Genomic DNA, 24247 nt, shown 5'->3' with positions numbered 1-24247 from the left:
GCTACCATAAGAAAACAACTCATAATTTGCGTTTGATTATTTTGCCTCACATGTGAATAAAATGCAACTTTGCTGTCAGTTTTTGAAGTGCAAAGTAAGCCTTTCCGAGCTGGTGTGGTGAAAATTAATATTAATGTTTGTCTAGATGGCATTAGTGATTGCCAGTTACCGGAATTTTTCGTGGTTTCAAGTCAGTCGCCGTGCAAGCTTTGTTTCGTTGTGGTGATCGATTTGTGTAACGTCTTCAAATATTGTATTTTCTAAATCAGGCTTCTTCCATAAAAGAAGAATAAACCGACTTGAAAAGGAAGGCATTTGTATAATATGTGCCTTCTCTTCCCACTGGTTTTCAATTTATCGAGACGATTCGGTTGAGTGAAGGCAAATGTCGGCGGGGTTTACAAATTGGACCTCTATACCAATTGATTCCTATACAATGAGTGATACGATATATTCTCATATAAGCTATGTTTTCATATCCATACATCCTGACATAAAATCTGATTATTTCTTTAGTGAGATAAGTGATGTAATGATGTGTCACACATGTGTGGTCATAAAAACCTCAGGGCACGTTCATCTCTCATAATTTTCTATCCTCTCCTGTTTCACAGTCCGCTTTCCTACTTTTTAGGGGTGCCAAAATGACAAAAACGGAACCCATAGAGTTTCGTCATGTCCGTCTGTCCTTATGTCACAGTCATTTTATTCGGAAACTACCTATACTTTAATGATATTTGGAATGTAGGACTATTTTGTGAGTCGCTGCTTAGTTTGCAAGTTAAAATTTATAAAAATGTATTTTTAAGGGGGGGGCGCGCACTCACTCCATCCATACACATGTAAAATTTTACATGATGGCGTTACGAGGTTTCTGACTGCCCTCTTATTGGAATATTATACTTTCAAGATACTATTCAACACGAGTGGAAATATAGTAGGTATTTGTGTTTTCCTATTTCTGAGCTATATTTGAAGAGAAAATCCTTTGTATTGTCTCCAAAGAAATAGCAAACAAAACAAAATAAGTGCAAACTCCCTTGTGTGGAAAATTAGATTTTCTCACGGTAGGTACTGTTCTGTCGTAAGTTCAGTAACATGTTTATGTCTTATGTCCCCCAATTATTATCCTCGACTACGTACCCTGTGGCTTCGTATCCTAATTTAATTTCGGCCCAACCAACGAATACGTCTGGAATAACGATTATTTCGACCACGGAATTGAGTTGAATATTTCTTTCTGATAATGTTTCGTGATCTTTATCGAATTTATATATTTTGCGTATGAGTAACAATAATTTATCTCGGAGAAAGTAAGTTTATTTTGAGAGTTTGTTGTGTTATTCGTGTTATGTTATTATTTCGTGTTATGTTGTATTTTGCCTGTATAACACGATGTTTTTGGACAGTTGACAGATCTGAAAATTTGGGCTCGCCGTCAGTGGCGTAGCGTGAACTAATCTAGCCGTCGGCGAAGTCGCGTCTGAGAGGTCCTTTTCTTCTATGAGCCCGACCGAAAGGACCTCGCGCGAGTCCCCTTCGAGCGCGAGGCCGTGGGCGACGACCCACTTTGCCCACGCCTAGCTACGCCACTGCTCGCCGTAGCAAAACTGTAAACATTCGTGACGCTTACATTTGCCACATCGAGCGTAATCGTCCCTTTTGTACTACTATCACATACGTAGCATATAGACAATATCGGGCAGTATTAGGCATCAATAAAAGATCTCAACCAATAATAATGTGAAACCTATAGAGCTTTATAAGAAATAAAAATATTACTATTCGATACAGTTCACGGTGGTACTTATTTCCGCACAACGATTCGATTCAATTTCAGGAAACTAAATCTCCGTTCGACACCCACACACGGGGAAAATGCAGAAAATACGGCTTAGAGGTTCTTACTGAGCGGTAATCCTTGTATAATATGTTCCTGTGAGAGAAATGTTAATACCTAAACTACTTGACAACCAAATGGGATAACCCTTTCTTTGGGTTAGCTGTGTAATTTTATGCAGTCTAATGTATTGTTGTTTGTAGTATTGTTATTTCATTATGTAATTTCCAACGTAGAGTGGTAAGGTAACAATTGACTGTATTTTCAAGTTATATCGCGGACATGTCGATTTTTTCTCCAGTTCGAAGTCAACATTTAATTTAAATAACTAATCCCAAAATTGTGAAAAAAGAAACCAGTTTGTCCCTTTTGGTTTCAAAGTTTTATGTGAATCAGTAAATTTATGTTTTTCACAATTTTGCAGTTAGTCGTTAATACTTCCGTAGAGTATGATGGAAAATTGGAAAATAAACCTGTATTTTGATGTTTTACCCCCTTATTCATAGAACTTTACGGGCCTGATTTAGTTAAATTATGTTTTATCCCTTTCTTACAAATACATAAGCCAAAATGACAGATAAAGACAAACGATTAGATTGAGTTAGACCAAGAAAAGTCTGCAGCGATTTTGATAGCCATGCAGTGCAAGTGTTATTTATGCGGCATAATTTCATAGAAGTTTGACGTTTAAAATAACACTTGCACTGCGTGGGCTATGAAAATCGCTGCAGACTATTCTTGATCTAACTCTATTAGCTAATTGAGCTTTTTGTAGCGCGTTTATGAATAAGGGCTCATTTAGACGATGCGAGAACTCGCATGCGAGTTTTATTACATTGCGGTTAATGATCGGTCGGTTGAATTGGACGTGACCAACAGTCCGCAATGTAACTAAAATCGCATGCGAGTTCGCGCGCCGTCTAAATCAGCCCTAAGGGTTTTCTATAAAATAAACCCCCTCTCTTTTCTTCCAGCCTAGTCCGGCCATCGAAATACGTATACAAGGGCAAGAAGCGCCGCGAGCTCCGGCCGCCCTCCGACTCGGGCATATCGACGATCGCGACCGACCACCAGGTAAAGACGTACACGGCCGACAACGGGACGGCGCACCGCGTGGTCGGCGCGCACGCCCACTATAACAAGGTGAGAGCCAGACGCTTGGTGCTGTTGCTAGGTTGTAAGCTAGAGTAAAGGCTGATTTAGACGATGCGAGAACTCGCATGCGAGTTTCATACCGTTGCGGGTTTTGATTGGTTGGTTGAATTGGAGGTAATCAACAGTCCGCAATGTAACTAAAATCGCATGCGAGTTCGCACGCCGTGTAAATCAGCTATAAGTCTTGGTCACATTGACTATGTACGCCTTACTGCCCGGGTACGACTGCGTGACCGGCGGCGGCGGTGGCGGCAACCATAGGTGGGAACGAAAAGTTCGGTGCTATGGTTGCCGCCGCCAGTCGCGCAATGTCGTGTGGCCGTGCCGTTAGATCTTACTAGCGTCGTTTGTACGTCGGCGTTATAGGAAATAGTGCGCCAAAGTTGCGTCGAGCAGCAGTCATAGAGTTGACTAGACGCCGACGCTCGAGACGCTAATTTGGGGTGAACGCCCGCATCACATACGTGGTAGTGACTACGCAGTGTGACGCAGCAGTTTTCACTTAGTGTAAGGCCTGAGTGGACGCTCGAAGCGGAGCGTTCGGCGGGGCGGGCAGCGTGGCGTCGGGCTCACAAGTGATTTCAGCAGCGTGCACTAAGGCCGCTCCTATACGTTTGCATTTGTTTAACATGCACGCCTCACGCCCCGCCCCGCTGCACGCTCAACTCGAGCGTCCACTCAGGCCTTACACTTAGACTTCGTGCAGTCGGTGTGGCCAAGCCTAAAATCGTACACGAAAGTTCCTTTTTCATAGAACACTAGTTTGACAAGTGACAAACAGTGGGTTTTAGCTTCAGGGCTTACTCCCTGTAATGGTCCGGAACCTCCACGGATTTAATGGCGGTGTTCAGGCCATATTGGAGCGCGCTTTCGTGTATAAACTATTGATATGCCGGCAAAAAGTTTATAAAATTACGAAACTTTCCACGTGGAATACACTCAGAAGTTTCTCAACATTGCCTCTGGGATTCTTTTTCATAATAAAAATCTATAGAAATTTTATAGAATGGTCTAAAAACATTAGCAAGATTTTAAACACTTTCTGCATGCATATCTCTAGTATTAACATATATGTCTTTATACATGTGAATAGACTGCGTATTACTATTTATTGACAAAAACAAAACTTCAAGTTTAGATTTCACGTATGATGTCATATGTATGTATACATGTCGTTCAATAAACTATGTTGGCTTTTTTAAATTTATATTTTTAATAATATATTTGCGGTTCCGGACGAACAGGATGGAACCAAAAGCTTTTGTCAATAATATGTAAATGGCAATCAATAAGTAACTCGTTGTTAAAAATTCATTACGCAGCTTAATAGCAAAAAGCTAGAGAAATATGGATCATGTGACCATGGAATAAGGTCAAAAGGAATTTAATAAAAACACAGTACACAGTGTAATATAATGTACAAATATGTTGTGTATTAATGTTTAGCTTGCTTGGGGTATGCACTACTGTTGCGGGGAAACAGTAAAACAGAAACAGAAAGTTTTAACAACGAGTTATCAACTATTTACCACACAGAAAGTACCTCTCGAGGCCCTACGTACAAAATTATGTACATATAACAGATGTAGTACATAATATTTTTTCCTCGTATTTTCACGGGAACGTACGAACGTGTCTTGCTATTTAGTCAGTCTCGGTACAAAAACTACTAAGGTTGACTGAAGTGGCATGACAAATACGACCGTTTCCAAGAAAATAGGATGGAATACGATTATGCACTACATTTGTACATAATTTACTGACAATTTGATTGGATAATGGGAGGTCGCAGATTCAAAATCATAACAGTTGAGTTTGGGTCGAGAATATGATGAACTTTTAATAGGTTCGGAAATAAAAGTTTTGTGGGTCTTATTACTAGGAGCAAATCATTTATTCAAGAGTGAAATTGGTTTTCATGGAACATCTAAAATATACTTGTAATCAGAAGTAATACACATGCTAATTAACTTAAATAAATAAAGTTTTACTCCTATCTTTAATCTATCCCTCATTTAAAATTCATTTTCTTATAACCTAATTTTGGTTAAACATTGCATGGATTATAACTATTTCATCGGATAGCTATCCTTTACTAATTTACTATACCTATTTACAATTAATACAGTTAATACTCTAGAAACTTTCTAAATATACTTAAGAGTATGTTACTTTTTTTTAATATTGCATGGATTCTATTTCATTCAAATCAATACTAATAATACTAATCAAACTACATCTAAATACTATAGGTTCATCTTAGTGCCATTTCATATTAGGCCATTAAGGTTCTCATCGTGGTATTTGTCTAGCCCCCTCAATCGCTCATATGCCATGATAGATTAACATACCATATAAAATGAAAAGTAAGATGACTTCATAAAAAAATCTTCATACGACATATGTAAAAAGATTTTAAGTCGAATGTGTAATTGTGTATACAGGGTGACCTTAGCCATTGGACAAACCCTGAAATCCCACGTAGGGTTACTTCTCAGAAATGCTCTAACGGTAATATTTTTTTAATTAGAACAAAAGATAAAAAAATAAATTATCAAACAAAAGTTATTTCCAATATCGACAACAAAAAGAAACATACTGTATTAATCATTGGCAGTGCTTTTGACAATTTGTTTGAAAATGTGCAGCAATGATGACATTTGTCAAAAGTCAGAATCATTATTAATGTCATAAATAAAAAAGATAATCAAAACGGTCGAAGAAGGTTTCATACTATTTATTACCTTAGGAGCTACTAACACATACAGGTTGCTCCAAAGTAAAAAAATCGTAATTTGTTAATTTCTTCGTAACCGCTACATCGATTGTTATGATACTTTGTATACTGGTCCTAAATACCCTAATGCATATGTACATTTCGGCTTTGTCCAATGGCTAGGGACACCCTGTATACTGTAGATATTGCTTTTCTTATAAAAGTTATAAATAATGAAATTATAGAAACAAATAGCTACAAAAAGAAAAAAATGACATGTAATTCACGGTGAAGGCTTCATATATTATATTGGTGTGAGCCGGGTGAGGCTCTGTGTATTATTGTACATATTCAAAATTCTATCTCAACACTATTGAGAAACAGAAAATTCTATACTCTATTCCATTAGGACCTTTTAATAATGTAAATAAACAATACCATGTCGTGGTTACCTACTCAATGATATAATTCCACAGATACAAAAAAAATATCTCATTGGCTAAATGACTGAGTCACGTGGTTTGTTTACACTCTTTTAATGTGCTAATGGAATAGACTAATAGAGTATAAATTCAGAAAAAATACGCTTCTTAAACTCTGGAACATTTCCAGTCACTCACTTCATTGTATAAAGTTCATCTACTTTTCCTTTTATTACATCCTAGAGCTAACTAGACTGTTTAGTTATCATGCTTTTAGAGCAAACTATAACATACCTTCAATTCACCACATAAGGTCGATTATTGCACTTGCACTTTTACGTTTTTCGTGAATTGAAGACATGGGTATGTCTGGCTCTCTACTTTCTAACATTTCTTTTAATGCTTCTGGGGATCAGGTGATTTGTTAGATTTTACTGAATTTATATTTTAAGTTAAGTATGTTATATTTGTAGGAGACGGATTGTTTTCGTTTTGTGAAGTATCCGTAAGATTAGATTAGTTATTCGTTTACCATATCTGTTGGTTATTTAAAATTTAACTGTCTGTAGTTAACTGTGATAACATTTTTAAATTTTAGTATGAATTAGACCATAAAATTTTCATACAGTCATTTTACACTAGCACTACATATTTTGAGCAAACATAAGTATTATTATAGCATTTATATTTAGACCTTACACTCTCGTCCATCAGAAATGACGTTATGACCAGCAGTGGTATTGTAACTCGAGAGAAAATCGTACATTGTAGTTTTGTAGTCTACAAAACGGAACCATATCCGATATCATTAAAAATATACTTATTTATTTTTTATGTACTTTATTTGATTTGACAGATTTGCGTTTTTTCAACACTTTTTTCGACTTTTTGGTCGCAGGTGATCTTTATTTACCAGTTGTTGATCATGACAACTTCGCTTTCATACTATTAATACTTCAGGATAAAATATTACGAGCATTTATTTCCATACCTACTAATTAACTTTACTTCTTTTTAATTTATTTAAAAGTATTCTTTAATTGTACTAAAAGAACTAAGTATAATAAGAGACACAACTTAAAACATTGTAAGACAGACCAAAATTTGGTAATGCAAAATAAAATACAAATTACCATACAAATAATTAATATTCTGATGATCTCGTTTATGCACAAATCTTCTATTTATAAATGATTCGTGCTAGCCACGTAATACCGTCACTAACCATCCAAGCCCCACCAGCTATCCCCCGGCCGCGAGGAGCCCTCCTGCGAGATGGAAGGGCCGGGCGCCTCCCAGTCCGCCGACTGCGAGCCCACGCCGCCGCCGATGCAGCGCCGCGGCTCCGGCGCGAACCTGTTCCCGCCCGCCGACCATCACCTGCCGCCGCGACATCACTACCCGCGGCTCAGCCCGCTCTCTAGGAACACTAGGTGAGTGTGAGGCGGACACGCCGACTGCGAGCCACTCCGCCGCCGGTGTAGCGCTGTGGCTCCGGCGCGAACTAAGGATCTAAGAGAAAACAAGTACACGACACATCCAAAGATATTAGGCCAGGTTAGCATTCGAACAGCCAAGGCTTAGCTAGGGCGCCGACCACTTATTTGGCGGCGGCGGCGTAATGTATAGTAGTTGAATGAGAGCAATGAGCATTTCTATGCAGGCTCCAGTTTCCAACTTTCCAGTCCATTCCTCTTAGGTATTCATGTGTGAGGCCCGACTGTGTAACTTTATTGTGATGACAATAACATTCTAGCACGTTCATTCCAGCCACGGCAACACAACCACCGGCTACCGCGTAGTGATGGAACCTCTTCGATACGACGGCGGCGCGAACGGCGCCCGGCCGTCGCCCACCATGCAACAGCGCATCAAGTCGCTCGGAGTGGCAACGCCGCTCGCCGTGACCAGTCCCGTGCGGAGGTATGTAATTGAGCTGGAGCTTAAAGGTCCGCGTAGTAACGTATCCGCACCGCTACGGCGGTGTGAACGCCGCCCGGCCGTCGCCCACCATGCAACAGCGCATCAAGTCGCTCGGAGTGGCAACGCCGCTCGCCGTGAGCAGTCCTGTGCGGAGGTATGTAATTTGAGCTGGAGCTTAAAGGTCCGCGTAGTAATGTAGCCGCACCGCTACGGCGGTGTGAACGCCGCCCGGCCGTCGCCCACCATGCAACAGCGCATCAAGTCGCGGCATAAAGCCGCTCGCCGTGAGCAGTCCTGTGCGGAGGTATGTAATTTGAGCTGGAGCTTAAAGGTCCGCGTAGTAATGTAGCCGCACCGCTACGGCGGTGTGAACGCCGCCCGCCATGCAACAGCGCATCAAGTCGCTCGGAGTGGCAACGCCGCTCGCCGTGACCAGTCCCGTGCGGAGGTATGTAATTGTGCTGGAGCTTAAAGGTCCGCGTAGTAATGTAGCCGCACCGCTACCGGTACCGCAGCCGGTGTAAACGGCTCCCGGCCGTCGCCCACCATGCAACAGCGTATTAAGTCGCTCGGAGTGGCAACGCCGCTCGCCTTCAGCAGTTCGGTGCGGAGGTATGTAGATAGTTGAGCTGGAGTTTAAAGAACCGCGTAGTGATGGAGCCGCTCCGCTACGGCGGTGTGAACGGCTCCCGGCCGTCGCCCACCATGCAACAGCGCATCAAGTCGCTCGGATTGGCAACGCCGCTCGAAGTCAGCAGTCCTGTGCGGAGGTATGTAGAATGTAGATAGTTGAGCTGGAGTTTAAAAGTCCGTGTGGTGATAGAGCCCTCCACCACAGATTAATAAATAGTTACTACGTAACAGATACTTCATTCCCAAACAAAAGCAAAAATACCTACGCTATAATAGCCTACAGAACCTTAATAATAATACCTGCTGCTCAGGACAAGAAGAAATGTACTATAATTACGCGCACAAAGAGTCGAGACTGTGTTGCCCGCCGTTCGAGTCACGTGCCAACGCGTCATCGTAAGAATGCGCTAGGGTTGTAGCTACCCTACCTATGATGATTATTGTAATAAAACGAATGTTGCGAATCAAATATGTTTTAGTTTTAATATAATGATTTATAATTTTTTCACTTGTCGGAATTCTCTGTTATTAAAATTTAATAAGTAGTTGAAAATATCCTAAATCGCGTAAATAATTTTAATAAATATTCAGGAGCAAAGCAACAGACAATCAACGGTTTTTAAAAGTTGTAATACGGTGCTACCAGGCCGATTAATTATTACGTCGTCAAAGTTATTTAAAAATACTTTTTCTAACCCTTCAATATAATTATTAAACTTTCAGGTGGGACCTTTAGCCCGCCATAAAAAGATGATTTTTTATTATAGGCTTTTTCCTTTGTTTTTTGACTTTTTCACCCATCTACTGCACAATAATTACGTGGTTTCGGCATTTCGAAGCATAAGCGCGGGAAACGCGCGGTGCAATGCGGTGCGAGCGCTGAGGCGGGCGTCCGGCGGCCCTCTGTCGGTTGTATCGTCGACGATACGCCGAGCGGTAGGCATATAGCGCGTGGCCTTGAGCGTGTGACGGAGGCCTGCCTCCACTATGATGCAGCCAGCCACCATGCAACAGCGCATCACGTCGCTCGGAGTGGCAACGCCGCTCGCCGACAGCAGTCTCTTGCGGAGGTATGTAGTCGAGCTGGAGTTTAAAAGTCCACGTGGTGATAGAGCCCCTCCACTATGATGGAGCCAGCCACCATGCAACAGCGCATCACGTCGCTCGGAGTGGCAACGCCGCTCGCCGTGACCAGTCCCGTGCGGAGGTATGTAATTGTGCTGGAGCTTAAAGGTCCGCGTAGTAATGTAGCCGCACCGCTACCGGTACCGCAGCCGGTGTAAACGGCTCCCGGCCGTCGCCCACCATGCAACAGCGTATTAAGTCGCTCGGAGTGGCAACGCCGCTCGCCTTCAGCAGTTCGGTGCGGAGGTATGTAGATAGTTGAGCTGGAGTTTAAAGAACCGCGTAGTGATGGAGCCGCTCCGCTACGGCGGTGTGAACGGCTCCCGGCCGTCGCCCACCATGCAACAGCGCATCAAGTCGCTCGGATTGGCAACGCCGCTCGAAGTCAGCAGTCCTGTGCGGAGGTATGTAGAATGTAGATAGTTGAGCTGGAGTTTAAAAGTCCGTGTGGTGATAGAGCCCTCCACCACAGATTAATAAATAGTTACTACGTAACAGATACTTCATTCCCAAACAAAAGCAAAAATACCTACGCTATAATAGCCTACAGAACCTTAATAATAATACCTGCTGCTCAGGACAAGAAGAAATGTACTATAATTACGCGCACAAAGAGTCGAGACTGTGTTGCCCGCCGTTCGAGTCACGTGCCAACGCGTCATCGTAAGAATGCGCTAGGGTTGTAGCTACCCTACCTATGATGATTATTGTAATAAAACGAATGTTGCGAATCAAATATGTTTTAGTTTTAATATAATGATTTATAATTTTTTCACTTGTCGGAATTCTCTGTTATTAAAATTTAATAAGTAGTTGAAAATATCCTAAATCGCGTAAATAATTTTAATAAATATTCAGGAGCAAAGCAACAGACAATCAACGGTTTTTAAAAGTTGTAATACGGTGCTACCAGGCCGATTAATTATTACGTCGTCAAAGTTATTTAAAAATACTTTTTCTAACCCTTCAATATAATTATTAAACTTTCAGGTGGGACCTTTAGCCCGCCATAAAAAGATGATTTTTTATTATAGGCTTTTTCCTTTGTTTTTTGACTTTTTCACCCATCTACTGCACAATAATTACGTGGTTTCGGCATTTCGAAGCATAAGCGCGGGAAACGCGCGGTGCAATGCGGTGCGAGCGCTGAGGCGGGCGTCCGGCGGCCCTCTGTCGGTTGTATCGTCGACGATACGCCGAGCGGTAGGCATATAGCGCGTGGCCTTGAGCGTGTGACGGAGGCCTGCCTCCACTATGATGCAGCCAGCCACCATGCAACAGCGCATCACGTCGCTCGGAGTGGCAACGCCGCTCGCCGACAGCAGTCTCTTGCGGAGGTATGTAGTCGAGCTGGAGTTTAAAAGTCCACGTGGTGATAGAGCCCCTCCACTATGATGGAGCCAGCCACCATGCAACAGCGCATCACGTCGCTCGGAGTGGCAACGCCGCTCGCCGACAGCAGTCTCTTGCGGAGGTATGTAGTCGAGCTGGAGTTTAAAAGTCCGTGTGGTGATAGAGCCCCTCCACTATGATGGAGCCAGCCACCATGCAACAGCGCATCACGTCGCTGGGAGTGGCAACGCCGCTCGCCGACAGCAGTCTCTTGCGGAGGTCTGTAGTCGAGCTGGAGTTTAAAAGTCCGTGTGGTGATAGAGCCCCTCCACTATGATGGCGCCAGCCACCATGCAACAGCGCATCACGTCGCTCGGAGTGGCAACGCCGCTCGCCTTCAGCAGTCCTGTGCGGAGGTATGTGGATAGTTGAGAAGGAGTTTAAAAGTCCACGTGGTGATAGAGCCCGTCCACTATGATGGCGCCAGCCACCATGCAACAGCTCATCACGTCGCTCGGAGTGGCAACGCCGCTCGCCTTCAGCAGTCCTGTGCGGAGGTATGTGGATAGTTGAGAAGGAGTTTAAAAGTCCACGTGGTGATAGAGCCCCTCCACTATGACGGAGCCAGCCACCATGCAACAGCGCATCACGTCGCTCGGAGTGGCAACGCCGCTCGCCGACAGCAGTCTCTTGCGGAGGTATGTAGTCGAGCTGGAGTTTAAAAGTCCGTGTAGTGATAGAGCCCCTCCACTATGATGGAGCCAGCCACCATGCAACAGCTTATTAAGTCGCTCGGAGTAATGCGCGCAGCAGTCCCGTGCAAAGGTATGTGCAAGATATTTGAGCTGGAATTTAAAGTTTTTGAGGATAAATTGATATTTGGAGTGCGATAATTAAAACATGAAAAGAGAAATTGCACTCTTTGCCAAAGATCTGTCTTTCTGACATTGCAAGAGTTTAAGCTTAAGAATAATTTGTGGCACAAATTTGACAGCTAAAGAGCTTTAAGTTACTCTCATAAAGAAGTGAGTTTTTTATTTAAATTTGACGAAATATCTTAAACTGAATATGTGTTAAACACGTCGCTATAAAAACTGAATTTTTGCGCAAAAGTATAAGTACCTATAATTAAAACATTTTTATTTTTTTATACATCACTTTACAAAATAACATTATTTTTTGGTCTCTTTAGTTTAGATGGGAGTTTCTTTAAATTTCGGCTCAAATGTAATTAAGAAATTTTACATAATGTGCTTCCGTGACTATTATTGTGATCCAAATTATTCCCGGTGCATTAAAATGCACTAAAATGAGAATTACTCAATATATTATTGAAGAATTGTTTAAATAGGTATTTATTATGAGTTCCCATTATATCATGGCCTTTTCCCATAAACGTTAACCATACAAAAGACAAGTGAATAAAATTTTAAATCCCCTGCAATTATAAAAGTTTCCCAGTATTATCACTAGATGGCGTATTAAGTAGATACTAATAACGTACTAAATCGCGCTAAGTTCATGTCCACGGATTTTCAGTTATATGACAAACGCAGCTTTGTATGGGATAGCGTTATTTACTTGTCTTTGGTACCATGGACGAATAAAACAATACTAACAATGTCTATACAAAGTCGCATTCCTACAATTCAGCGCCATCTATTGAAAAGAAGTCAAGTTATGACCACAGGTCTAAGCGCCAAACACAAGGGATGGAACTGAGGGTGGTATTCCACCTGTCCAATTTCTTGGTCCAATGTCATTGAGTCTCTCTCTCTCATTAAGCAAAATGTGAGACAAATACACATAGGACAAATATATTTGTAAATAATACCACCCCGAGACCAGCTGCGGTAGTGGCGACATCAAACGTCAGTTTTGGAGGAACAATATTTTGTTTAGACGTTGTCGGTTGACAACATTCGGATGTCAGCTACATTACTTTTTCGATGTTACTGATGTCGCCGTTATATCTGTTACTCATTTGATCAAGGAAATTGCCGGTCACACTGGCGATATCAACCACGTTCGACGTGTTGCCTCCCTGTCACACTTACGAACGAATTTACAAGTGCGACAGAGCAACACGTCGAACGTGGTTCACGGTAGGCCGTCAGTACCTAATATCGCAACAGTAATACATTCGAATGTTACAGTCGAGTTCATAATTAAGTATAATTTTTTTCTCCTTATTGCAATGGATTAATGTGAAGCAATGTATACATATTTATGAACTCTTGAACTACCTCGTTTTATTCGTCCATGTTTATACTAAAATGTCTTTGATACTAAATTCCCCAGTCCACTTTGAACTGCATCGCTTTGTTTTTCTTTTTAAATGGATTAGCGGTTATGATTTGCATGTACATTGGTTTGCAGTCTCACATGTTTAGCAGTGAATAATATTTGGGTACACTTTTTTATTAATGTGTCACTGGTGTACATTGCTTCGTTATGTTTGAAGGTTTGACTCCATTTTAGCCATTTTAAGAATAAAATGTGTACGTGTCAGACAAAAGGAACATTTAATGGTTGTCAATAAGGAGCTATAGGCATAGAAATGCTTTTAGAAATCGTTCCTTATTGACAGCTAAGGTGTCAAGACGAAAAGAATCATACAGGGTAGCTAAAAAAAGAACTGCATTCCTGTTGCCAGGGAGGTTTTGGGATTATACTGAGCGACTTTTACTATGGGACCAATTCGCGATTTCGGGGTTGGTCCCATAGTAAAAGTTGCTAAGTATAATCCCAAAACCTCCCTGGCAACGGAAATGCAGTTATTTTTTTAGCCTCCCTGTTTAAATATAAATAAATTGATATAAGGGCCAAATTTGAGCAAACCTTGATGTCATGTTACATTTAGAATTATATATAAATCTATTAATATATGTGTATAATATAATGTATGTTATATGAATATACTCTTCTAAAATATATTTAAAAACTGAGCATAACATGTAAAAATTTATTTATATGTAAATATAATAGAGTTTACAATTAGCCTACCCTAGAGAATATATTTCTGCTACGCATTTTTGCTATAGTGCTTTCGATAGTTTAATAAATTCCTTAGAAGACATTTGCTACATTATATCAAGTAGTATTAAAAAATAACTTATAAAATTTAAATTGACATCAGTGTTTTTTTTTATTTACCGTTGGTTCTGGACTCTTAGTTCTAGCGTCCTACGGTCCTAATACCAGTACTTTACCGCCATTTAAAATTAATTCATTATGAAATGGAATAGAGTTCCATTTGGCTTGATCCGCTCCATTAAAAAGGAAATTCAACTCTATTATCTAATATCATTGATTGTAATTCCAATGGCCGTAAAGGTTATCTATTATAAATTCATGTTAAGCTCAGTTTTTGATAATCAAATTTCCATTCTGACCCCGCTCTTCCAAATTAACTGTTGCCTCCCAACCTGCAACTTAACCCCCTATCTGAACTATAATAGTTTGTTGACATTGCTTTCATTGTCGGTTCCAAAAAAAGTACATTTACTTTAAAGAAAAAGGAACTTTATGGCCCTTGATTTAAAGTTCAATTTCGAACACCACCGACTAAGGAAGTAATGTTGCAAACGTAATGAAATCTGTACGTTTACCGCTTACGCGCGGCAGGTGGACCTAACGCATATCGCCGACGTGTCGACGGTAACTCGTTCTTGTGTTTTGTGTGTTGATAACCTTTTAATATTGACGTTGACTGGCCAATAATGGACCTTGTTGAATGGTGTAAGGTCCTTTTTGGTCAGTTAACTGGTTTCTGTGAAGTTAGCCTTGATTCGCGGGGCAAGTGATGTTTTTTAGTTATAAACGGGCAATATATATGGCTATTGATGAGTTACCGTTAGTCATATTTAGAGTAAAACCTATAAAAATACACCTTTTAGCCGCCAGGCGTCCAATAGTGGCAAACAATTGTCAACCTTATCTTAATTTGCGAAGGTTCAAATTAAGCTGTACACTGTTTTATTGTAGCAAACAATGTAGATGATAGTTGTAAATGTTGTAATTTTGCCCCAAATATTGTTAACGGATACTCTAACCCTTTATTCATAAAACTTCGGGCCTGATTTAGTTAAATTGTGTCTTATCTCTTTCTTACAAATACATAAGTCAAAATGACAGATAAAGACAAACGATTAATAGGTAATTTAGGCCAGTAACGCGTTTATGAATAGCGCCATAAGTTTATAGAAAAATATTGCCAGTTTATATTTCTAAAAACATAAGTTGGTACTCTCGTGAAACAAAGCCAAGATGGAATTCTCATAAGAGACATAACCTCATTTTTCTTAACTGGTTTTTTTTTGTATTTATTCCCACCAAAGAGAGTAGAGTGTATAGAGTTACTGTTATGTAAATTATGTAGCCACAGGACATTTACAGCCATCTTTCGACAGAAGATTAAAACTTTTACAACGCCATTTGACTTTGATCCTTATTCTTGCACTGATATGTGTTAAATTTGTTAAATGTCAAAATGTAACGCCATCTACTCAACCGTAGGCCAGAGGTATGGCGTCATCGCTCGAAAGGATTGCACCATACCTTTGACCGTGTGTCGAGTAGATGGCGTTACTTTTTGATATTTAACAAATTAACACATGTCAGTGAAAGAATAAGGATCAATGTCAAATGGCGTTCTAACTGTTTTAATCTTCTGTCAAAAGACAGCAGTAAATTTACTGTGGCTACATAGTTTACTTTGACAATCCGCCTCTTATTTCAAATTCTCTTTTTTCCTACTAATGCTTGTCTTATACTTATAAGAATTCTATCTGAACTGTAAATATATATTCGCGAGTGCACCTCTTATTTTGGGTTTTTGCTAATCGATATAGCTTTAAAAACCTATCTGACAGGTTGGTAATTAGTTTAAAAACTGAATTGGCTATAATAGGTATGTATTTATCAAAAGATTATTACAAAAATAAAAACTCGATACAGGGAATCCAATGCTTTTTGCCTTTTGTATATTCTATTTGGTTTTAGTACAAACGGCATTGCTTCCTTATATTGTTCTGTATTTTTTATAGCATGGTTGTTTGACGAGTGTGTGCAAATTTTATAAACTTATTTATTTATAATTAGGAACTTTTTGAGTTCTGTCGTTTCTGCTTACATTTTGAAATGATTTTTTAAGTTTTAGTAAGTTTAGGCAGAACTTAAAATGTACCTTGAGTATACTAAAAGTAAAATTTCGTTTTTATTTGCAAGCTGTTGTGACAAAATGGACCGCAGGCGTGTGACGCACTATACTATGGCTGATAACGGCTACCATCTTTTGTCGATGGTCGAATTATGATAGACCACATGAATCTATGGTAATGGGTATTCAGTGTTTGTCATTATTGTCCTAAAGTTATTTCTTTCATGTTTTTCATCCATTTTTAACGCTCAATACTTTTACGCAAGTTTTTTAAAGCACATTGCTAGTGTTGGTAGGAACTCTAGCGCTTTGAGTCTGAATTTGAACAACTCAGCTCGTTTTTACGAGACTGCGCTTAAAAAACTTCTGAGTCTTGTAAGTCCCGAGTCGAGTCCTTCGTTGACTCTCTTTTAAGAGCACCTCCAAAAGGACTCGAGCCTCCTAATAAAGACTTCGTGAAAAATTTAATAGGTTGTTCCTAAAAAACAGTAAATAAATTAGGCGTTATTGTATGATTTGTGTACCTAATCCACAAATTATTCCTAAGAATAATGCGTTTCGTTTTTTTTTTAATCGAGAGTTCTCTGAAAAGGACTCAAGTCTACAAAAGACTCGAGTCTCTATCAAGTTGAAAAGAACTCGAGTACGGACTTAATTATAAGAGTCTGAAAAATTGAGTCGAGTCTTGAAGCGAGGACTCAAAGGACTCGAGTCCTACCCAACACTACACATTGCTATTCACGATCTATATTTTCATTCTGTAATTTAAACTAATTTAAAGTAAATCTACTTTGTGATTGTACAGATATGCTTGGTATGTTCAGCTCGGACCTTGTACATATTTGGACCTGTATCTAGGTGAATGTGGATCTTAAGAACATTACAGCCATTTTATGGTCGTTGCACTGCCGTTCGCGGGTCGTGCTTTTCTGATGAAACATTTTTTTAGGGGTTGTATACATGATCATTATTATTTTTTAACTCATGACAGCATATTTCTTAAGCAATTATACCTACTTATGTAAAAGTTAAATACAAAGTAAAAAGTAAAAGTAGAAAAGTAATGGGTATGTAGTTAAAATTATAAAGGTTTTTCCAGAAGAGTTATTGGGAAATAGGAAAGTTATTACCAGACATCGAAAATTTTATAGAAGTTTTGGTGCAGCGGAGTGGTGTTAACGGAAGCGGTGTTATCAGATATGCAAGAGCGATAGAAAGGCAGGTAACGCAGCTAACGCAATTTCGAATTTCCATTCTAGCGGTGGACTATATTTACCGATCATTGAAATTTAAAAAATATATAAAAACCATCACACAAGCCATTTTACAAATAAGATATAGATTCTTCAATGTTTCATCAGGAAAGCCGGCGCGTAGCTTGCCGTAGAGTAGTGTATGATAGTGTATAATTGTACATTGAGGCATGTGGCGTTGGCATGCTCCCCGCAGTAGCGGCCGCCGCCGACGGACCGGTTCGACTGTTCAGATATTTTTTACGCGGTATGCGTTTACATTTATATGGGGAAGGGCCTTAGTGTATCTTGTGACGTCGGAGAAAGGACACACTTAGTTGCAAAGATATACTAATGCCTTTTAGAGATAGACCATGTTTGTGTAGTTTGATTTGAAACTAATTTTAACGTGTTTACACATTGGAGTTGCAAAAAGTTCCCGAGTATAGCCCGTCCGTTTACTAAGATCAAGTACGCCACAGTATATGTATGGCGAACTTGATCTTAAGAAATCGGACAGGCTTATGGGCGTTTAAATTGCTGTCATTAATATCTCTAAACACTTTAGAGTGAATAAACTAATGTTTTGTAATTTCTTTGAAAAATTATGTTTACAAGTAGCGAAGGATAATTATAGTCACATGGTGTTTACAAGTGGTAGATCATTTCACAAGCTTTGTGAACTATATAGAGCGAATGAATCCCATCACAATACTGCAACTCCATGTTGGAAACACTAGTCAAACCAAAACTGTATACATTCTGAACTCGGGTGGGGTCCGGCGGCGACGTGGGTCGCGCGCTCGCACGTGCAAACGCTTCGTCCCGCAGCTCCCTTTTCCTCTGTCCGTAGGCCGTACGATAACGATAGCTCGGGCTCCGACGAGCTCGCGCGATTAAACCCCTGACGCTGCGGCGCACAGGTCCAACCCGGGCACGCCCACCGCGCCGCGCCGGCCCGACTTCATCGGCGTCGGCCGCGCCGCCTCCCCGCAGCGCCGCTTCCTGTCCGAGGGCGAGCTGCTGCGCGACCCGCCGCCGCCGCAGCCGCACCCGCACCGCCCCACGGCCGACGACATCCGCGAGCTGGCCGCCTCCCCGCAGCGCGGCAACTACCTGTGGGCCGAGCGGCCGGCCCCGCGCGGCGGCGTGCCCGTGTTCCCGCCGGCGCCGTCGCCGCAGCCGCGCCGGCGGCCGCACCCCCCGCACCCCCCGCAGCCGCACCCCCCCCGGCCGCTCTCCTTCGTGCGCGCGCTCGAGGTGCAGGACCAGCTGGAGGCGCGCGCGCCGCCCGCCGACCCGCCCGACCGCGCCTCCGTCTACGACTGCAACTACGAGATATCCGTTTGAGACGCCCGAACTTTTAAAGAGACGTTCTATGTGTTCAACGTTCCGATGTTACCTTAGCGTGTGACGATTCGACTCGGTTTTACGTTCTCGACCCCCGCGATACCGGACGTTCGGTTCGTCTAGTGCTCCGAGTGCGGCCCGCGTGTGATTCCAAAGAACGTGTTTGTTATTTTTTGTTTAATGTTGTAACGCACAATGATCACTGAAATTGACCATGGAAAACCTAGAAAACCTACGTGTAAATTTAGATATTCGATTTTGAACTTATTGGAGAGTATCAGGCCGCCGGTCAGCATTTTGTATCCTCAAGCCATAGAGTAGGTTCGCGGTGAGGAGTGATTGTGTAACGTTACTATTATAGTCAATAGCGATTAAATGTAAGACTCGGGTTATTGCTCGTAAGGTGTAATTAGAGTTTTATATGTATGTATATTTGTGAGCGATTTGTATTGTTGAATTATATTTAACTTTGTTGACAGAGCGTGTACATAGTCCCCCCCAGTGTTGTGATTCCGAGATGACAATTATAGAAGTATATAGAAATTGTATCGACAATTAGTGTGTCTCAATTATTCTGTATAAAATATATTTATAAAAAATAAGATTTCTTTGGGCTGTTGTATGTTTTTCCTTTAGGTTTAATGTACGCCAAGGAGACCCGTGGTTACGGAATTGACTGATTTGTTACTGCTTCAATTTTCTTAGTTTCGAACTCGGTGTGAGCGAGAATATGTACAGACTCGATCTGTTACTTCTGTGGCTCGGCGACTGTACAAATATTTGACACAAACTACAAAACTCAGTATTGATGTAGCACTTATACGTAACACTAGGAATCCACAATCACATAGCACTGACATTTTATACACGTAAAGAAGTAAAAGATTGACTCTGGTAATGTATGTGCCAAATATTCCGTAGACACATAGCTTAGCGCGCAATCTGTTACTGGAAACTTCATTTTTCATAGATTATCTGTGGCAGTTATGATCGTGATCTAAAGCCCGTAACCATATCACCAGATTAGATTTATTATGTTACACTTGCTTTAAAAGATATAATATATATAATATAATTAATATCCTAACTGAATAAAAATATCCTGGTCACGGCACCAAAATGTAATGCGTTCGCACGCCGCTCCGGTGGGGACATCGCTATACCATAAGACCCCCCCCCCCCCTCATTCGCTCAGTCACACCAGAAGACCTGGTGTACTATATCCGACAGTTGAGACCCAGGAAAGCACCCGGCCCGGATGGCATTCCTAACAGACTTCTGAAAATGCTTCCTGAGTTATCGCTGTCTCCCTTACACATCAGAGCAGTTTTCGAGTCCGTAACTGTGCTATAACGACGTAAACCAACATTAATAGTATAGTTTGTGATCTGTTAAATGCTTACACTGCCACAGGTAGATCCATTATCGCATATAAATTCTCATTTATTTAGGTCAACAAAAGCAGCGCTGGAGCATCCCACAATTATACTTAATGTACATTTCATAACCAACAACGCTTTACAACTTTTCATTTTAATTATTGACAGAGCTTATATGAATATAAAAGTAAACATGGCATGCTATTGTAAAGAAGGGAATTCTTAGTCAAAATCTTAGTGTAATCAACAGATATTGACTATTTTATGCGATGACGTTAAAATTAAATTTTAACTACCGACTAAGGTGTATATCATTTGATACTGAAAGTTCTGAATACAATTGTTTTATAGGACTGTATTAAGATGGCACCTAGTAAAACCTCTCATTGAGTTTATTATCATATGTACTATGTGTATTTGTTTGATACTTAAATCGCTCTGAGGGCTAAACATGAGTAAAAAAATGTGTTCCGTGAATAAAGTTTTTTACGGAACACTAAAAATGAAAGGTAAAGACCTAAATGTACATGTAAAAAGGTCACACTAAGAGCAAAACACCGTACACTCTTTTAACCAACTATGAAAGGTGTTATACGTGTTTTCTAAGAAAGGATAAAATGTTCTCAATGATCTCGATTTCCTAATTTTTCGTCCTAATAACGCAATACTTAGATTTTTATAATAGAGAATTCATATACAAACATATTTTCTTCTTACGATATGTATCTAAGTTATCTAACACGTGCGCTATAGCTAGGTAAATTGTATATCTACACGTTAATGTAATCAATGTCACATCAGTGGCCGAGATTATTGTTTTGTGTACATAATATCATATATTTATGTAATGACAATCTATAAGTCGGGCAGGCTCAAATAGGCTGATACTCGAAAAATAACTGCTACAATTCTTTAGGAAACTATTAGAGTCCAGCTTGATTTGGAACTGCTTGGTATGTGGTTATTTTAAAGCAAAAGTGACCTTAAATGCTTCAAATACTTACATCTCTTCTATTTGTATTCAACTTAGGTAATAAGAATTGGTGCGTTAGGGTCACTTTTGCGTACCAACATATTGTACAGAAACCGTATGTCTTATAATTTATTAAGGTTAAGTATGTAAATATCTTGCGATGTAAAACAGTCCTAAGAATAATTTTGTATAGAATGTGTAATAGCATTTGTGAATAACTATTTGATCATAATCACTGTTTCTTCCTTATTTATTCGGTAACGTGTTTTTTTCCTGAACATATCAGATGTGTTAAGGTCGCTGCATACTCAACGTGATTTTATGACAAATCACGTTTCCTATACGGCTGCCTTTAGTGTGTAGCGTGTGTAAATTGTGCAAAAATTTTGTCAAGCAGTGCTTAGATTGTGAACGGCCTATACTTGGAAAAGGATCATTAATTTCATATTTAACTGACATTGTATTATAGAGACAACATTCCGTTTTTCATTTATTTATATCACATTCGCTGATAGGATTTCTTCATCCATTTCGTAAAATATGAAACTCGTCGGAGTAAACTCATATTGAGTTTTTTTGTAGATTTCATTATTGTCATCAACTGTCTCGTGACCAAGCAAAAGGTACCATTATGTGAGTGGTTTACGAAGTGCCACTTATCAACCTTCCCTTTTGACTGACAAAATAGTACCTTTTTTATGAGAACGTCGTTTTTATAGAGTTAGAGATGGGATTGAGCCTTACACTGCCATATTATTTTGGCCTAACCCTTCTGTGGTTGTCAAATGGATGAAGAAACCTATTTCGTGTTCATATAGCTAGCAAACCATGCAGTTTTTCGAACCTACATAGGATTATTATGTGAACTCTGACCACCACAGAGTCATTAGTCATTATATTCTGTCCAGCTAATCTTGATTCATAAAGCGCTTTTTACCGAAAAGTAGCTACTGAAATGGGTTCTTGTGTTGTTAGATAAAATGAAAGATCTAGATTTTCTATTGCAAATTGAATATTAATTTATTTAGGTCTAATCACATACCGTGGGATATGATGATAGGGCCAAAGTAGTAGCTGCTGGTTCAGTAATAACTAAATAATTCTTGTTTTGAAGAAGCCCAGATCTATTTATATATCTTCAGCTGCTTTGTATTATATGGTTGGATGGACGGATCTTACCGAAAAAATGTAAGACTCAAGAGCATCGAATACAGGTCATCTTGTATAAATATTTTCATACAAAATTACACTTTTTTTCTCTGCTCTTGAGTGACTGAACTGATTGTGGTGGTCGAAATCGAAAAGTAAAAATAAAATTATATTGGCTAGCATTTTTGACGGTGCGTACTTAAATTATATACCTAATTGAATTGTTTGAAACCGTACTGTATAATAGTTACAAATAAGTTATTACAAATGGGTTTTAAAAGATTTTTATGTTCAAGGGAATAAGTACCTCGAGCAAGTCCAAATGGTAGGTTAGTCAAATGCAGTTAGAGTGGTAAAGGAATACATGGTGTTTTGTTTTTAAGAAGGTAAAGTATTAATTTACATTTTAGTTTGTTTGAACAGAGTTATTCAATGTTGTGGTTGAATGTCTAAGGGCCGCTTGCGCGTTCCAGGGTACTGGAACGCCCAAGTGGCCCTAATAGTATTATAAAGATGAGCCGTTGGGCACTTAGAAATAAAGAGCGGTTAAAACATTTCAAAATATAATTAGAAACAAAAACATGTTTTTAGCGGTTATAGGGACCGTACGCATTGGAGGGTCTGCCACTGCCATCTTGTGGCCTGAGTCTGAAACATATACTTGGTCAAGCAGATCTTGTCAGTAGAAAAAGGCGACAAATTTGAAAAATGTAGGCGCGAAGGGATGTCGTCTCATAGAAAATTTGAATTTCGCGCCTTTTTCTACTGACAAGATTTGGTTGACCATCTATATGTGCACATGTACATCGCCTAAGCAAGTGCTACCGTTCTCGTCAGTACGTTTCCTTGTGCATAGTAGGTTCTGCCATCTTGTGGGCTACATCGGAAGCATAAACGACACATTTACGCCTCGCGCCAAAAATCTGACGGCTCCTATGCTGCCCCCTATAGTTCATGCACGGGGCCTATAACTACTGTTATGACGACCGATTCCATAAAGCTTAAAATATACGGTGTTAAAATGGAATTTTCGTTTAAACCATTACGGCGTCGTACGTTATTATGCGGTTACTAGGTATCCAAGCGCTAACATTTGGCAATCCAGTTAGGTAGGTACATCAGAACACCATCTAGCTATATCTACTAAGTTAACGATATTGCGCTGCCAAGTTAATCTTAGTAGCCCTATGTCTATCGCCTTGACAAATCTTGCCAGATTGGAGTTTTAAAACCGTAACTAAATGTAGCCTTATATAATTTGTCTAACCGCGCAGCGGCTTAAGGCCGAAACACACTGCATGCATTATGCTTGTTCCTTCTAACTGTGTAGTTCATGGCTTGCGTACCTACCGTACTCTCGAATGCTTAAGGGTGGAATTCCACCTATCCAAAATTTGGTCAAATGTGCACTCACATAAAAAAAATACAAATCTGATCAAATATTGGACGTGTGGAATACCACCCTAAGCCATGCAACACGGCGGTGTGGCATACGGTGTGGTTGGGCCTGTATTCATTGCTCATATTTAATTTTATGGGGAAATGATCTCTACCGAATAACTCTGTTTACATCAAACTAAATGTTAGGTTATCTGACATTGATTTGTTTTCCCAAACTCGACGTGTTTTGAACACTGACAGCTGTGCTGCAACACATTTATTTAAGACTAATGTGTATTATTAGAACCTCAAGTCGTTGATACCTAATATGTATGTGACAGTGTTTTATTTTTGTATTTTGATAAAATTTGTGTAAATAATTTTCTTATTTTATTGATATTAAACTCAATTTAATCAATTTTTGGTTTCATTTCAATTGATTTCGGTAGCTAATCCTATACTACAAAGGGTTATTCA

At 40.0% G+C, this 24247-nt stretch overlaps 1 protein-coding gene and 1 long non-coding RNA gene across 2 annotated transcripts in view; both read left to right on the top strand.

Moving 5' to 3' along the window:
- The window catches only part of LOC134796249 (palmitoyltransferase ZDHHC8), a 46260-nt gene extending 26759 nt beyond the window's left edge, over nt 1–19501 (top strand). The window contains exons 6-9 of the mRNA XM_063768297.1: nt 2815–2983; nt 7376–7566; nt 7904–8056; nt 18463–19501. Coding sequence (XP_063624367.1) covers nt 2815–2983; nt 7376–7566; nt 7904–8056; nt 18463–18889 — 940 coding nt within the window. The 3' untranslated portion in view covers nt 18890–19501. The remainder of the gene's footprint in view (nt 1–2814; nt 2984–7375; nt 7567–7903; nt 8057–18462) is intronic.
- Nucleotides 1–24188, top strand: part of LOC134796255 (uncharacterized) — a 289712-nt gene extending 265524 nt beyond the window's left edge. Inside the window, exon 2 of the long non-coding RNA XR_010144901.1 lies at nt 23247–24188. This is a non-coding gene — a long non-coding RNA (uncharacterized LOC134796255). The remainder of the gene's footprint in view (nt 1–23246) is intronic.
- The last annotated feature ends 59 nt before the right edge of the window (nt 24189–24247 follow it).

The sequence above is a fragment of the Cydia splendana genome, chromosome 13 (genome assembly GCF_910591565.1).
Source record: "Cydia splendana chromosome 13, ilCydSple1.2, whole genome shotgun sequence".
NCBI classification, from domain to species: domain Eukaryota; kingdom Metazoa; phylum Arthropoda; class Insecta; order Lepidoptera; family Tortricidae; genus Cydia; species Cydia splendana.
The sequence above is the reverse complement of the archived record's forward strand: the minus strand, read 5'-3'. Positions and strand labels throughout refer to the sequence as shown.